The 18,460-nt window shown below is 41.5% G+C and overlaps 1 protein-coding gene across 1 annotated transcript; it reads left to right on the forward strand.

The window, feature by feature from the left end:
* The first annotated feature begins 380 nt into the window (after positions 1–380).
* npffr2a (neuropeptide FF receptor 2a) lies at positions 381–18,007 on the forward strand. The gene is made up of 4 exons (XM_067440069.1): positions 381–604; positions 1,256–1,593; positions 8,087–8,186; positions 16,062–18,007. The coding sequence occupies exons 2-4, from the start codon at positions 1,263–1,265 to the stop codon at positions 16,900–16,902; spliced, it is 1,272 nt and encodes a 423-aa protein (XP_067296170.1). The 5' UTR covers positions 381–604; positions 1,256–1,262; the 3' UTR covers positions 16,903–18,007.
* Positions 18,008–18,460: the final 453 nt, after the last annotated feature.

Consider the following 18,460-nt stretch of genomic DNA (forward strand, 5'->3'; position numbering starts at 1 on the left):
CCTACAACTGTAAATTAAATAACGATTTCGCCAAATACAAATAATTAATAATAAACAATAATCCGGTCACAGTGAAAAATAAAACCAATTTGTGCTTAACTGTTTTTCTTTTGGTGGTGATGTTTTAAGTGTCCTGAGCTGCCAGAGCTGTCACACAGGACACGAGCCAAGAGCACAAGTCAACGCTGTGTCCATCCCCATTACGCATCATCACTCCGGCCGCCTCTCTCTCTCTCTCTCTCTCTCTCTCTCTCTCTCTCTCTCTCTCTCTCTCTCTCTCTCTCTCTCTCTCTCTCTCTCTCTCTCTCTCTCTCTCTCTCTCTCTCTCTCTCTCTCTCTCGTGCCTGCGCATTGTTCTCTGACAGTCCGCTCCGCTGAAGAGCGTGGAGCTGACACCGGCAGCTTTGCTTCGGAAAACTTGTTGAAACTACGATTATGGCACGCAATATGTCGGAATAATTTAGTAATATATTTAATAATTTAGTTGTTACTCATTTAAAGCTTTCCAAAGAGTGACTCCTTATGTCTGGACCGGGCGAACAAGGAGTTGTTCGTTTTTACCTGGGAACAGGTTGTATTTTGGGGAAACTGGTTATATAAAAAGGTAAGAAAGACCGAAATTGTATGTTTGGCTACCAGAAACACTCAGTGTGTGTGTGTGTGTGTGTGTGCGTGTGTGTGTGTGTGTGTGTGTGTGTGTGTGTGTGTGTGTGTGTGTGTGTGTTTTTATTTGTATGAAAGATAATGAAATAATGTTTAATGTTGTTGTGGTAAAAATAAGTCGAGGCTACATTAGATAGAAATATGCATACAATTAGCTTACAATTACATTACAATTACAGTTGAATTACAATTACAATACTGTATAAGTATGCTCTAATTGCAATTTTCCGGTAAATGTGTTTATCTGTATTAATTTTTTTTAAAGAAAAAAAGAAAAAGAAACATGAAATATGCATACCATATAAAAGACAATATACCATATAGGAGTGGCAGGCAGAATTGCATTACATTAAACCAGGCTTAAAGTAATCCAAAGAATTCTTAGTGAGTAGAGAGGCAAATGTGATTGCAGATTGTGTATACATGTAAGCCACTGAAAACTAGGCTATAGGGCATTATTTGTCATTTATCACTCACTTACAATATGCATAGTTACTTACACAGCTGGAAGTTAGGGAGATAAGTAGATAAACAGATTTTATGATTTTATTCTATGCGAGCCCATCTCTCATCTCTGTTCTATTATCCTCAGATCTAAAATGAATGATACATTGGACCTGAACATTACCCATGTGGATGATGCTAACTGGACTTTTCTCAACGGGTCCAGTGAATTCTTCTTACCCCAGAACAACATTACATATGTTGGATATTACCTGCATCAGCCATCAGTAGCAGCAGTCTTTATAGTGTCCTACCTGCTCATATTCCTGGTCTGCATGGTTGGAAATGGAGTGGTGTGCTTCATTGTGTTACGGAGCAAAAACATGCGCACTGTCACCAACCTTTTCATCCTCAACCTCGCCATCAGTGACCTTCTTGTTGGGATTTTCTGCATGCCCACAACTCTTCTTGACAACATTATTACAGGTCAGTGCAATGCCAGGAACTAAATATGTAATTCTGTGCATCTTCTTTAAAGTCCCTTGTTCTAGCTTTAGTTCAAGTTTTATTGCATGCTTGAATTTTCAGCTGACATTTATGAATCTCCTTAGGGCTGTCGTGACCAGAAAAGTGACCATCTATTCAGCCAAAGGCTTCAGTTAACATTGTGTTCATGTTGTGTTTGGCAATTGTTGTTGTTCGAATGACAGATTTTAAGATTTAAGACAGACCATTATAAAAAGATATCCATGACAGGCAAAAAAGTTTTTTGTGGCACCAGTTAGTGATAGTCACCATCAGTTTCTGAAATATAGTCATATGTCCTTGCATTTGTATCACATAATGATAGACACAAGACAAAAATGATACGAATTATGCATGCTGAGATAAACAAGTAGGCTGCTGATGCCATTGCTTGAACTGCATTTATATCTTGCATATGTTTATGAGCTATTTTGCTGAATGAGATATGAAGTCATTATTCCGATGCTTTTCATAATTAAAAGCAGCACACAAGTATATTGTAGGCTTTGCGCAAATACGTAGAAAGCGCCAGAATGAACACCATCATAGAAATTAAAGAACACACTTCACACAAGGGTAGGCGACACAACACGTTTAAGAGTAAACGTGATACCAATTAAAAATTAACCATTGCTTTCACTTACTTGCTTTAATTTTCAATGCAATCTCCAATCGGAGATCAAATTAAGATGTTTAAATGAAGGAATACTTCTAGAGTGGATCATAAAAAAATAACTGGGTTTATCATGTAAACAAGTCATATCATCCGGGTTTAAGGTTATAGAGTGGAGTTTGATGGAGCCTGGGGATGAAGTCGCCACTCTCCTGGAAGTGTCAACTGTCGTGAGAGCTCTTCGGCTGCACAATTGAGCGCACCAGGGATGTGAATGGCACGAAGCGACCTCAGATGCTTCCGACTTGACAAAGTTGCAACATGCGGCAGGAGTGTAGACCACCTTGATGGTTGATGCACACAACTGTCACCTCGAGAATGGAGGTGGTGGAGTTGATTTGGCATAGTTTTTGACAGAGCAGTAGTGGTCCATTTCACCGTAGGTCCACTGCCTTGTTGGTTCAGTGCTGGAGTTCTTGCAGAAGTGTCTTCCAGCAGGACTATCACTTGCTACTCTTAATCTGTACGTGGCCAGCATTTCAGCTTGCCTCATACACACTGAAGCTATTGTGGTGATGCAGCCCCTATTATCTAATTTTCTGTGTGGTGACAGATAGCTATGTGCAGACCTGGAGTTCCTTCTTTTTTTTCTTTCTGTAGGCTCCATCTGAGCCATTGAAATGTCTGACTCGCAAGGTGGCTCTGTCACTTTGTAAAACTCACAATGTCAACTTTGCTTAAAATATTGTTTTGAAAGAAAGAAAGAAAGAAAGAAAGAAAGAAAGAAAGAAAGAAAGAAAGAAAGAAAGAAAGAAAAAGAAAGAAAGAAAAAAGAAAGCATTGGATTGTTGATGTGATTTTAGACATTTAGTTTAATACTGCGATTAATTGCTGAAGCTTTTATCACGGTGTAACCTGGTTCCCTTAGTGGGGAACAAGACATTGCATTGGTTTGCCATATTTCAAGCATGCCTACAAGCAGGGTTCTAAATTAACACCCGCCAACCCGCCAAATGCAACAATTCATTTTGGCGGGTGTTAATAAAAACTTACTAGCCAGTTTGGCCGGTGATGCATGAGGCATTACATACAACATGATACATAAGGCTCTGTTCTCGGTCATTTATCCCCCTGGCAGCACTTCCTACATTTCCCACACTGTAAAAAAATATTTAAAAAATAAGTTACCTGGTTGCCTTAATTTTGAATTCATTGAAATTAAACACTTGAGTTAATACAATCATCATTTTTGAGAATCGACAACCTTTATTCAAATATTATTTAAGCATATTGGGTAATTGTGTGTTTTATTTGTGATGACAGTGAAACATGCAAAATTGTGCTATTTTCATGATTTATCACATTTTTGATGTGGTTTAGATACAATAATATTTTGAGTTTCTGTTTATTAAGCCAGTTTCCTTCATTGAACCAACTAAAAATTTTAATTTCAATAAACTCAATTTTAAGGAAACCAGGTTACTTACTTTTTTAAGTTAAACCAACCTTTTTTTAACATTGCATGAACATGGGTGCTGTAATGCTACGCGATTATGTTTCAAATATCCGGAGGTATAAAGGGACGCCGGCACAAGCAGATATAGCTTCCTGCTCTTCAGAGGTTGTGCTCTGTGTTCTTGTCTGTCTATTTGGTGTTGTTTGTCCCGTAGGGCTTTCAATATTATTAGAACTGTGAGTTATTATGGCGAGCGAGCAATTCAGACGGTGTGTGCCTCCCTGTCCGCGATTCGTCTCGGGCACAGACACACACCAGCTCTGTGTGCAGTGCCTCGGCGTGCAGCACGCCCCGGGACGCTCTCGAGGGGGCGGCCTGCGGTGAGTGCGAGAAGCTGCCGCTGAGGGTCCTTCTCAAAAGCCCTTCTCAGCGTTTAATTACGCCCCCTGTACTAGACTTTGCTAATGTGCAGGGGGCGGTTGAGAAGGGCTATGTAGCGTTGCCGCAGGTTGAAGAGGCGCTTGCGGGCCACCTCTTACCCGAGACCGTTGCTTCATTAAAGGCCCCGGCATTGCCCTCGAAACCATGCCGAGAGACATCAAAGCTGATGGGTTGGGCATATGGTGCGGCTGGTCATGCTGGTGGGTGCCTGCACACTCTTGCGGTTCTGCAGGCCTACCAAGCGGACTTGCTGAAGGAGCTCGACAAAGGCGAGGGTCCCTCTCCGGAGGACATTACTGAGCTGAGGAAGGCAACAGACTTGTCTCTCCGCATCACAAAGGAGACGGCCCGTGCTATCGGCCACTCCATGGCTGGTATGGTGTGTGCGGAGAGGCATCTCTGGCTTAACCTGTCGGGGATCAGGGAGAGAGACAGACACTTTCTCCTTGATTCCCCGGTTTCGCCTTCTGGCCTCTTCGGCGGCGCTGTGAGCACCGTCGTTGAGAGGTTTCAGGAGGTGAAGAAACAGGCAGCCGCCCTCAGCCAGTTTCTTCCTTGCCGCTGGGGCTCCTCCAGCAAGGCTGCCTCGAGTGGGCAGTCTCAGCCAGCGCCAGGCTCCTCGCACCGAGAGGTGCAAAAGCAGAGCGTTGCTTCTCGCGCACCTCCTGAGGGAGCTTGGCAAAAGAAGCGTCGTTCTCGCAGGAAGTCTTCCAAGCCGAAGGCCGACCTGAGGGAGGTTATTCAGGCAAAGAAGGCTTCCAAGCAATCCTAGCTGCAGCTGGGTCGCTGAGAGCTTTTCCCCACGGGGCGGAACGACCGAGGTTGTTTTCCCCCCGGAGCTCTCGGGGAATCAATGCTGTGCTCCCGCAGTCAAAAGGGCTCCGGGCCACATCGTTCCCCCGTGTTGGCGTGCTACTTCAGCTGCCTCTGATAAGACCTGCGGCAAAGCAGCGAATGAGTTCGCACACCGAAAATCTACCTCGACTATTCCCTGCCGGGTTTCCGCTTCAGGGGTTGGAGGGGAGGTTCGGTTAATACCCCAGACCAGCCTCGAGAGATTCGTTCCCTTAACAGAATATCTTGGCGCATGGTCATGCCTTCCGAATATTTCTGTATGGGCCCTGCGCACTGTAGAACAGGGCTACAGACTACAGTTCAGTGAAATTTGGGGGGATGGTCTGGACGGTGGTCAGTCCCGAACAGGTGGGGGTAATGGGGCAAGAAGTACACACTCTGCTGGTAAAAGGGGCGATAGAACGTGTCCCCCCGCCGGAGAGAGAGTTCGGGTTCTACAGCCGGTACTTCATAGTTCCCAAGAAGGATGGGGGGTTGCGTCCAATATTAGATCTCAGACATCTGAACCGGTCTCTGAGGAGATTCAGGTTCAAGATGCTCACTATTCCAGCCATCGTGAGTCAGATCCAGTTCGAGGACTGGTTCGTCACGATAGATCTAAAGGACGCATACTTCCACATCTCCATCCTTCCCAGTCACAGGAAGTTCCTGAGGTTCGCTTTCGGGGGCAAAGCGTACCAATATTTGGCTCTTCCCTTTGGCCTAGCTCTTTCACCTCGCACCTTCACGTAGTGCATGGATGCGGCTCTGGCTCCGTCAAGACTCCAGGGCATCCGTGTACTAAATTATATAGATGACTGGCTGATCATGGTCAAGGTCGTACGATATGGCGGTTCAGCATCGAGATGCTGTTCTGGCCCATTTGAGGTGCCTGGGGCTGAGACTCAACGCAAAGAAAAGCGTGTTGACGCCCTCCCAGAGGACTACATTCTTGGGGGTAGTATGGGACTCGGTGACGACGCGGGCATGAATGTCTCCCGCGCGTATCAAGACTATACTGGCGGAAGTCTCCAGGGTGAAGCTAGGCCACAGCCTCACTGTCAAGCAGTTCCAGAGACTGCTGGGTCTCATGGCAGCAGCGTACAGTATAATTCCGCTCGGCCTGCTCCACATGAGACCCCTACAATGGTGGCTGAAGACCAAGGGGTTTTCCCCGAAGGGCCATTTTCTAAGCCATTTTCTATGGCTCTGGTCCGAATGAGCCAGTGAGACAGTGTGGGGAGCATTAGCCAAGCTCGCAGAGACCATGCAAGTGGGACCAAAGGAACCATAGGGCTACCCACAGGTGGAGGTGGAAAACAGGGTCTGTTCAGGGGGGGCTCTCTGGAGGAGGGAGTGGTGGCAGAGATTCCCCAGAGGCCTGGTAAGCTTTGCTGGTTAAGTCCGACGAGTGAAGGGAGACACGGGTTCCCCCGTGAGGTGGAGTTAGGGCACAATTGCATAACTGCCTGTTCCACAGGAGGAAACCCGTCAAGGGTGGTGAGGGAGGATGAGCCACTGGGTCTGTTTCTGGCATGATGTAATGATCTACCTCACCAAAGATCATTCCACCGTGCGTGCAGACAGGGTTGCCAAGTTTTTACAACAAAACCTACCAACTACTAAGCCCTTAAAAGAAAAGGGTACTCCCCAAAAATAGCGTTTGGGGGGTAAAATGTGTGTTATTTTGGCAAGGTTGCTGCCTAAAATTCGCATTCATGGGTCTATATATCACATAATAGTCCCTTCAACAAGCAGAAAAAAAACAACCAGCGGAAAAAAACGTGGACTTGGCAACACAGTGCAGTTGAGTTCTGTTGACATTTGACAACTAACGTAATGCGTCGCTTTGTTGCTCTGATTGGCTGTAGGTCTATCCAATTGAGGTCTTTCCTGGTTCGGTTAAAACACGCCCCATAATTACAGCCCAATGGAGCAGTATCAGACTCATATTCTGACTAGAATTGAGTATGACCACGTCAGGCTAGTGGGGCACCCCAAGAAACCAATAATCCAGCCTCAAGGGCTCGGGACACGGTGGAGGATTCCACATGAGCCCAACCCTGTTGGTAGCCTCGGAAAGGATAGCCATTATCTCCAGATCTGACTTGGGCACTGCTAACGCTCCCGAAGGAGGCAACGGTGCCGAATCATCATCCCCCAAGAAGTCTGGCTTGTTTAGTCACACTCTAAGTTGAATGGTCTTCTCGGCATGGTGTCAGAAGTGACTGACTGAATGGGAACAGTCATGCAGTAAGATTCAAAACATTGAGCCCCTGCTCCTTTGAAAGTGAAAGTGTCCTTTTCAATCGCACTACAGTACCCCCGCAAACGCGGTTTTCACTGTGCTTTGAGCTCGATTTTTACAGAGGTGGACCCCTCAGGTTGAGCTAAGGACCTATTAGCCTGTGCCATCTAGATTTTCATGACAGAACTTTGTATTTCAGACCGACGTAAGAATAGTCTCCTACATGCACACACTCTCCACCCCCACAGTGAAATATTGTTAAGCCTTTCCCTAAGCCAGTTCACCTCCTCCAATCATATACAAAATACATCAAATCCCACCAGATGGTAAGTGTGATAACAACTGGCCCACATGCTGTATACCAAGGCAAATTTGAAGGGATCTTGCTGGTCATTTGGCTAATTTTTGACTAAAGGCTTTAAAGTCAAACCAACCGAATAAACTGAAAATATATTCAGTATATGATATTCATTAACCATTTAAAAAAATGTTTTTAATGTTTTTTAATCAGACATAATTTCCAGGAAAATGTTAATTATTATCTCAGTCCAAAATGAATTTCTAATATCTGTATTTTTTTCCTACTTAAAGTGGCTTTTGGTCAATTGCAAAATACCAACCACTGTACATGAAATGTAATATACAAGCTGCTTGGGTAGCTCTATGTGTGAAATATGCATGTCAAATGACACTCAGCATGATGAACTGAATCATTGTAAACATGAGAGTTCAGCAGTGCATACATTATGGGACACCATTTACAATTTTTTTTAACAGACATTAATGTTATCCAATTATTATTTAAAGGCCTGTATAATTTAGTCAGGATCACCTCAGTATGTGATCTCACTCTTCTCTCCAGGTTGGCCCTTTGGAAGCATGGTCTGCAAAATGAGCGGTATGGTCCAGGGCATATCGGTCTCAGCCTCTGTTTTCACCTTGGTTGCCATAGCGGTTGACAGGTAATGTCATAGTAATATCACATTTTCCCTCCACTCAGACATTAATGATGCAATATCAAAAGATAATATGACATAGAATGGCAGTTGTAATTTAAAAAAATATTTAAATAGCATTTGAGTTTGAATATTTAATTTGGTGGTTTCTTAACCTTTTATGAAGGCCCCTCATTATCCAAAGATATATATATATATATATATATATATATATATATATATATATATATATATATATATATATATATATATATATAGGCTGAGATATTTCTTGCATTTCTGCTGTACTTTTCAAACTTTTTTTTATTAACAAACTGTGAGTACTGATGTATTAAATTAAATAAATTAATCATTTTGTGATTTTTTTTATTTTTATTTTTTTAGCATTTTTAAATACGTTTAAGTTATCCTGTTGCATTTGTGTAACGTGCATGAATGTTCTGTTAAGTTCCTATTAAGCCTGCCTGAGTTTGTAGTTTGTTACCTTGGCAACCTATTAGTAATAATTCTCAGCATTTAACCTGTGTATATACTCTCCATTCCGAGGAAAAGTTCTTTACCCATTCTCGTCAATGTTAAGTGGCTATTTTATCTCCTAAGTTTCTATGACCTGTGTTATCTTTTGGATTAAAAACTGTTTGTTTGATCTACTCCTGTGTTGTGCGATTTATATTTGCAACCCACACCTGTGACAGAAGAACGAACCCAAAAAAATGGACTTACCGGCAGTCTGCTTTGCCTCGAGCAGGAGCAGCAAAGCCTTGAGGAATTTCTCCATATGGTGAGCCCTAAGGATTATCCCGATCTGTTCCCGCTGGTCCCGTCCAGTTCCAGTCCTCCTTCATCTACGCTGGTACCGCCCATCTCAGAATCTCTTGCCTCCACACTGGTTCTGTCCAGCTCGAAGTCTCCAGAGTTTCCACCCAGCCTTTCCAATGTCCTTTTCAAACTGTCTCCCATAATCCATTGGCTCCTCATCCTCTGCCTCCCCTCTGTGGAGTTGATACACCTTAAGCCTTCTTGCATCCAGTTCCTCCTAGATGAAGGTATCCCCTGGCTCTGCCTCCAGGTATTTATCCCATCACTCCGCTTTGGCCCATCGTCTAGACTCCCTTACCTTGGCTCCTCCCTCTGTTGGCTCCATCTGGGCCCATCGGCTATATGGCACCACCGGGCTCCCTTAATCCTCTGGCTCTACCTCGGTCGAAAATTGCCTTGACACAAACTTGCAAGCTGTCTCCATCTGCTGTCTCCATCTCCCAACCGCTACAGCTCTGTCTGGCTCCGCCTCCACCCTATTTTATTCAGTAAATCATTTTTACTTAAACTGTTGCATTAAGTTCTCTGAGATAATTTAAGAAAGATTTATCAGAGATTTACACAGAAATTCATCTTGTGTTTTATGAATGAGGCAAAGATTCTCTCAGATCGCATCTTTGATAATTCACACTGTGATTTTCACTGTGATTGTGAATTTTCATAGGTATCGATTTTCCTACGATTTAGGGTCAAAAATCGGCCCTAACATGGGGCAGTGTGAAGTCAACATAAGAAATACCTGTTGATTATGGAAGACTCATTGAATGAAACTGAAGAGTGACACATAATGCTATAGACTAGGGGTTAAACGACTTTAAAAAAAAATGTTTTAAAATGGGGGTGATCTCATGTCAATCCTGAGTACCTATAGAGTAGTACTGCATCCTTCATATCTCCGAAAAGTCTTTAGTTTTATTATATTTTTAAAAGAAATATAGGCTGTACCGAGTCTTTCCAGAAAAAACCGAGCGCCTGGAGGCGTATCGTGTGGGCGGAGCTAAAGAATGACGAATGCGCACAAAGCGGTGACGTCCTCAAGCGTGGAGAAACCCATGGCTATCGATCAGATTCAGCTAATACAGATATGATCCAGAATCAGATTCGGAGGCTGAAATAAATTGAACAGGAGAAACAGCAGCAGCAGGAAGTCCGTCTCTGTGGTATGTACTGTATTTAGTGGCCTGTCAACATTTGTGTGTGTTTACTCGCAGTTTATGAGGACATGATTCGGTTTATGGACTATTGTATGCGACTAAACCTTAGCAGTAGCAAGCAAAACAGTTTTGCACGTCAGACTAGTGTAACGTTATACATAGAACAACAATGGAGTAACCGTTAGCGCATTTGAATGACGAAGCACGCGATCGTGTCGTTTACTGATGTTTACTCACGCGACGATAGCCAACAGCATAGACATTTGAAGCAGTTTTACTCACCGGCTGCTTCCAAAGCAGGACCGAACCTTTATTGCTGGGACCGCTCCGTCAAAAACACACTTCTTTGGTATGATTTGGTGAAGTCCTGTGACAGCAGTGACCGTGGAGATCCACTTTGCGACGCAACTAAAGCGATGTTGTGAAGCTTCCCATAATTTCTGCGTTCAAATCGGTTCAAATGCAGCGCTGCCTTCCCGGAATGCTGTGCTGAAGGGTTGAAGTCGCTTGATGTCACCCATAGGAATAAAGTGGAGCGTGGTGCGGACTATAACAACATAAGTGTTCACGGACGAGTGGATCTGCAACTGAGAGAGTGTTTATGGGCGTGCATATCCTCTCTCGTCCTAGCCACGCACGTGCACCCTACCGGGAGAAGAGCCCATACGGCCCATACAAGGACCTTCCGCTCTATCGACGTCAAGCCGACCCATACTTGAAAAAAACTCTCCGAAACTTGTGAGAAACCGGAAGGAATATTTTTGACACAGAAATACTCCATCAAACATCCAACATTAGTTTTTGAAACTTTGTCTATGTTTAGGATGGGAATCCAAGTCTTTAACAGTGTAAAAAGCTCAGTATGCATGAAACAGCATTTCACCCCCCCCCTTTAAGTCGACATTTATGTGATGAAAGTTGAGTCGATGTCGACTAGTCGCTGATGACGTCATTAATAAACAAATAAGCCTGAACATTGAGCTGAGACACGAACATGGATTTTCTTGTGCACAGGACAGCTATTGCATATGGCACAGCACTGCCCATAAGGTTATGGCTCCTACATAACAGCTTTTGTATCAGTTTTTTCTTAATCTTTCTTATGGTGGTTATATTTCTCACAGATTTCTGCTCGTTCTGAATGAGATACAGATAAAGTAGCACAATAAACATTACATGTATATGAATGCATTAGTGAGTGATTGCGTGTGAATTAATTCTACCTGCTAGCGTCTCTGTACTAGCCCAATAGTGAAGCTGTGAGTTTTAGTTATCAAGAAAGATATGCTAGAACTTTTCGGTTTCTAAGCTATTTTATTGATAAATCAAAGAACAGTGTTTACAATAAATTTCTGCGCTACTGAATGGTTTTGTATGAGGCGCATGCGACCTCCGTGTGATGTGCGATTGGTTTTGTGTGTGCATTGCAATGCAGTATGCATTAGTTTAGCACAATGATTAACTTACGTGTACAATAAGCGTGCAATCTCCCGATCAATTTTGAGCATCCAGATAGTATAATCAAACATGTCTCGTGGAGAGCTTTCAGATTATGCATTTGTTTGTCATTTTTAACTGTTGAAAACAGAGCCTGCATCAGGAAATTGCTTATCCTGTTGCAACCTCCATAGTCCAGCGACTAGTCGACGTCAAGCTTAAAGGGTCATGGCAGAGCATTCAAGTCAGCGCAGGGGTAGTGATTCAAGTCAGCGCATGGCAGAGCATTCAGTCTATAGTAGGGGTTGCACCGACTAGTCGGCTAGTTGGTGCAACCCCTACTATAGACTGATATTTAGTGCATCTGATAAGGATTATCAGATCACTACCAACTACCATCACATCCTTTGTTGCGTCTAAGTCCACTGGAAGGTCCAGTCTGTGTCCAGACTGTTGTTCTTGGATTGGTTATGTTTCTTTAGATTGGACAGCTGGGCTTTCGTACCCACCTGATGTCATTGTTATATCATCACAACATGGGGCCTTTAGGAGAAGCAGTGAAATGAAAACAGTCACTGTTGGGTTGAGCGTTTATTTATATATATATATATATGTGTGTGTGTGTGTGTGTGTGTGTGTGTGTGTGTGTGTGTGTGTGTGTGTGTGTGTGTGTGTGTGTTATCGCTATAGTGCATCTGTTCCTGCTTACTACTACCAGACAGTGAATCAGAGTGTTAAATTAACCCTGATCTCCTCTTACATTTTCACACATGAAATCACATTTAATTATGTATTAAGTAGTCATCTCAGGTCATGTTTTACACTTTTGGAGTATGTTTTCTGTCTGTATGATTCCTTCGCTACAGGATAGTGTAGGCTGTTTGTTGTTTGTAATTGATTTGACTGGCTATCAATATAGTGTGGATATTTATTTATAGACAATAAGGCATTATAAAAAAATATGTCTTACTACATCACAGAGCTGTATTGGCTGTATATTGTCTGCATGCAGAATTATTTAAGATGCATCCATTACTAAGTAGGGCATGAAATCAATGACAACATTTTTAGTTTTCAGGTTTTATTCTGACCATTCCTATGAAATGTGAGAAGTCTTGGGCCCTCTAAAGATAAATGTATTTCATGGCCAATGTGCCTTATATGTAAACATGAAACTGGTCTGAATTGATTTCTTATTCAAAACCTTTGTGCATATTTTCCCCTTAAATGTACCTTTTGAGATTTGCAACACCAGCTGCCCGTTTACTCATGACATCCATAAATCATCCCCCCATTGACTTAAGCCCTATTCGGATGGGATTAGATTAACATAGGGACGTCAGGGTAAAGTCATTTTACCTCAGGATGTCTGTAATATTAATGGTCAATTCGCACAAGATCAGACATCTCAGTAAAACTAGCAGAAGTGGGAGGAGTAACTCACTTTACACACCACGGTAACCTCCTTTTCGTCATGTGCGTATGACTTTGCTGTTATCACGTGAGCAAACACACATGGGCACCAGTCTGAACTCTGTCTACAAAATAATGTTTGTTTTAATAAACAGTTAGATCCAGTCTAACGATTCTGATTAGATTGTGTTGGTAATAGACACTTTCTTAGAGCTAAAATAAGTGGTGTGCCTCTAATAAGTGCTTTTGATCTTCTTTTTGTTTTAAATGATATGCAGAAAATACTGGAGGTTTGCCACAGAGTTGTCCCTCCACCTACAACGCAACCGAATGTTTCAAGTGCCTCAAAGTTCGCAAAATACGTTTTTGAAAAAAAACTTTTAAAAAGGAAATGATGGAATTTTACCTCACATTTTTACAGCGGGTCTATTCGAACGGGATTAGTATTACCCCAGGTCATTTTTCCGGACCTTTTTACAGAAGGTAAAAGTCTCTGTAATCTTCACTGACATTGTCCGTAATGACTACCGAGATGGCACATTCGGACGGGACTAAAATCACAGAGAACCTCTGGTAAAAAATTTATTTACCCCCACGTCCCCATGTTAATCTAATCCAGTCCGAATAGGGCTATAGTCTGACATAAGCCCTATTCGGACGGGATTAGATTAACATGGGGGCATGGGGGTAAAGTCATTTTACCTCAGGACGTCTGTAATATTAATGGCCAATTTGCACGGGATAAGACCATAGACAGTAAAAGAAATGGACACAGCGACCCCATTGACGTCTACGGCGAAATAATGAAGTCAACCTAGGGGCACTCACTTCCTGATGGCTGAGCGAACTGCGCAGGCTCAGACTGAGCTTGACGACGTAGATGTGACGTGAGCCTCCTGTCTGACAGCTGTAGGTCTTCTAGTAGATGTGGAAAGCGAAAGCTGAATCACGTTGTTTAAATATTTTCTCCCGTTGCTTTTGGCTCACTATGGGCTTCTACCCATTCTTCCCCCTTGACTTTATCAGACTAGTCTCCAGGACATGTCTCCACGTCCCCCCGACTGTCTCATAGACAGTAAAAGATTGCCTGCGAGCGTCTCCTCAGGTCTATACGGTAATTTCTCAACTGTGCGACAGGGTTATGACGCAATCGTTAGCCTATTTTTACAAAAACAGCTTCTGCGGGGCGATAGTATAAGATACAAGGTAATGGAGCCTTTTATACATTGTCGTGTTTCTTTAGAAATATACAATGGACAAATGGAGTCTTTAAACGCCTCTGATGTAAAGTTATTCACTGTCAAAGTGACTCAAAAATGAATGGGAGTCAATGGGATGCTAACAGCAGGTGATGGCTTGGTTAGCAATGGCAGCCCCTAGGGGTGGAACGCTTTCCGAGCGCTAGATTACCCCCTTGGATAAGACATCTCAGTAATACTAGCAGAAGTGGGAGTAACTCGCTTTACGCACCTCCTTGACGTCATGTGCGTATGACGTTACCGTTATCACGTGAGCAAACACACAACCTGAGCGCCAGTCTGAACTCCGTCTTCAATATATATGTGTGTTTTAATAAACAGTTAGGTCCAGTCTAACGATTCTGATTGGATTATGTTAGTAATAGACACTTTCCTAGAGCTAAAATGTGTTGTGCCTCTAATATGTGCTTTTGATCTTCCTTTTTGCTTTAAATGATATGCGGAAAATACTGGACATTTTCCACAGAGTTGTCCCACCACCTTACAACGCAACCGAATGCTTCAAGCGCCTCCAAGGTCGCAAAATGCGCTTTTTTTTACTTTTAAACAGGCAATGACGGAATTTTACCTCACATTTTTACAGCAGGTCTATTCGAACGGGATTAGTATTACCCAAGGTCATTTTTCCAGACCTTTTTACAGAAGGTAAAAGTCTCTGTAATCTTTACTGACATTGTCCGTAATGATTACCGAGATGGCACATTCGGACGGGACTAAAATCACAGAGAACCTCTGGTAATAATTACTTTACCCCCAAGTCCCCATGTTTAACTAATCCAGTCCGAATAGGGCTAAAGATGCATGTTTCTTGAATATAATAAGTCACATTGAAATTTCCCGAAAAACATAAACTGCTTTCCTTTTCAGTAAATCCCAAATTTCCCTGACATTTAAATATAAAAGAGACAAAGATACCAATGTGCTATATTAGCAACTTTAGATTTAACAAATGTGAAACAAAACATGTTCCCAACTTTTAAACCCCAAATTGACCTTATAATACTTAACCTCAATCAAAACCTTTCAAACATTATAGTTTTATTTTGATGAACAAAAAAACATTCTGTCCGTAAACTGAAACCCCCCCCAAAAAACATTCCTTTGTAAATGTAACAAAAATTCAGATTACAACTGCACTTGTCACCGAATATAGAACAGAATATAGAACCGAATATAGAACATATAGAATATAGTCCATGTGCCATTCTTTATCAAGAATAACGTGTGTATATTCAGTCTTTAGAGAGGTATTTTCTTTCTATCAGCCTCCACCTTTGGCCACAGTTGTTTGTGTATGGCTTTGTCCATGGTCGTTAAATCCTCTCCATACCGTAGCTCCTTGGACTCTCAGGTAGCTGCTGGTTTTCACTGCTTTCCGAAGCATGTCATCTGGACACAAACTGCATGATGCCAGATCTCCCTCTTGTGAAATTTCCTTCAATTCTTTTTTTTTTAAGTCAATGGGGAAAATGGGCTTTCATAATTTAACCTAAAAGTGGGTAAGAGACAACTATAAATGGGTTATTGTAGTCAATCATACTTACAATATAGTACATTCTGGGCCATAGAAGCCTTTTTCAGATCAAAATTATTTTGACAGTACAGTTAACCAAGGCATGAAATGGAAATGGAAATGAGAGCAAAATATCTTTTGAAAAACTGTCATCCTGTTCATCCCCAAATATATTGGAAAGAAGAAACTGAGATAGCCTCAGTCATTGGTGTTCAGTAAGTTTTGTTTAAAACACTTCATTAAGCTGTTACATGTTTAACCTGCTGCTGATGGTTGTCTTTTGCAGATTCAGATGTATCGTGTATCCCTTCAAGCAAAAACTGACAATATCAACAGCCACTCTCATTATTGTGATAATATGGGTCCTGGCAGTGTCCATCATGTGTCCCTCTGGCGTCATGCTTCAGGTGACTAAAGAACAAACCATCCGCGTGTTCCTGGGAGATGGCAACCGAACAAGCCCTTTCTACTGGTGCAGGGAAAACTGGCCCAACCAGGAGATGAGAAAGATCTACACAACTGTCCTGTTTGCCAACATTTACCTAGCTCCTCTGTCCCTCATAGTGATCATGTATGCAAGGATTGGGATCACTCTGTTTAAAACGGCTATGCCAGCGGGGGGCAAATCTGGCCATGATAACCGTCACTCTGTGTCGAAGAAAAAACAAAGAGTGATCAAAATGCTCCTCATCGTGGCCTTGCTCTTCATATTGTCCTGGTTGCCTCTTTGGACACTGATGATGCTAACAGACTATGTTAAACTTACTGAACATCAGTACAGGCTTATTAATATTTACATCTATCCTTTTGCCCACTGGCTGGCCTTTTTCAACAGCAGTGTCAACCCGATAATTTACGGGTTCTTCAATGAAAACTTCCGCCGTGGATTTCAGGTCATCTTTAAATTCGGCCTGTGTCCTGTCGGTGGTCAACATCGGACCTATTCTCACAGGGTGCAGGGTAATTCTGTGCAGCCAGTAAACCCACAACCCTCCACAGAGCCCATCTCTCTTAATAGCTTGGAGAACAACAGCTTGAGAAGGATGAACCAAGTCAACGAGCAAGACTTAGTGATGGAAGATTTAGAGAAAGTGTCTGAATGCAGCATGGAAGGAGCTTCTCTTTAAGGGCTTCATAGAGATAAACAATAATGAGGCGGCGGTTTTTAGATGGCGATGCAGGCTACATAATAGGCTCGTTACATCTTAAAATAAAGACTTATTACATAAACATTTTAAAATGACATTGTTAAGACAATTGTGGATAAAATAGATTTTACTCACGGTCAGTATGAATGTACTTTCTGGCACATCTGGCAGTTTATCAACTGTAGTCTTGCAAACATTGCAAGTTTTAAAGATAAATCCAGTAAAAAAGGTTGTTGTAAAATTATAAACAGAATCATTTAGTGTATGATGTAAACATCTGGGATTTTACAGTGCATCATTTTATTTATTTATGTATTCATTTTATATGCAATCTGAAGGTATCAGAACTGCCATAATGCAGAATCATTAGTTGTTTCTGGATTACAATAGGGGATTTTAGGCACTAACATTGTAATATTAAAATTAAACATACCTCATTTGTGACAAATCCCTCTAAATGCTGGAATGTGGGAGGCAAATCTGAGACAATGGACCATAATTTTTTAACTTGTGCCAAAACAGGGTAAAATGAGCCTTGATGGAGATTTATCTGATTGTTTACTGCACTGAACATAGAGTAGCTCACACTGGTCTTTTTTCCCTGTTCATCTGTGTTGACTTTTTTGGTTTGACATAGACAGAAGTAGGTTTTGTATGGGCGAATATTTTTGTACGAGAATATTTGACGCTCATGAGTCTGGATGTAGGTAGCACTGTGATTCACTAGCCTACAGCTAATTTATTCTTCAAGCATGCTTTCTCCTCATGTTTGTCTGTGCCAAACAAGTCATCATTTAATTATTCATACAATTTTTTACCCTCTCTTCTTGCATGTTGAATAACACTTGAGGGTTTTCTGTCAGGGTTTTCCAGTATAGTTTAATTACAGCATCCTTTGGTCTGCGTTATCTTGTGACAGCTTCACAAAACAATCTGTAGTGAAATTGGTAAAGTCAGACTGTTTATCTCTTTAAAGATAGCAAAAGCCAAAACAAGCACAAGATTTTGGAATATTTGTTTCTGTCTGTCCTACTAGTACTTTTTGTTCCCCATGATTTAGAAGGACAGAACAAACTGTTTTTTGCAGCTGAGTTTCAATAAATATTTTATATATATATATATATATATATATATATATATATATATATATATATATATATATATATATATATATATATATATATATATATATATACACACAAACATTGGCATATATTCAGGAACTTTACCAAAGCAAATTATATATATATATATATATATATATATATATATATATATATATATATATATATATATATATATATATATATATATATATATATATATATATATATATATATATATATATATATCATTTGCTTAGGTAAAGTTCCTAAATATATGCCAATGTTTGTTTATTTCTTTTTTCTTTTCTTTTTACTTTCACCCTGATTGAATGAATGTCCTACATTCAATGTGAATGTCAGCAGAAACTTATTTTTCAAACGTAATTTCCCAGACAATTACAATTCTATATTCTGACTATATTCTGAAGTTT

This window comes from Pseudorasbora parva, chromosome 3, assembly GCF_024679245.1.
Source record: "Pseudorasbora parva isolate DD20220531a chromosome 3, ASM2467924v1, whole genome shotgun sequence".
Classification (NCBI taxonomy): Eukaryota; Metazoa; Chordata; class Actinopteri; order Cypriniformes; family Gobionidae; genus Pseudorasbora; species Pseudorasbora parva.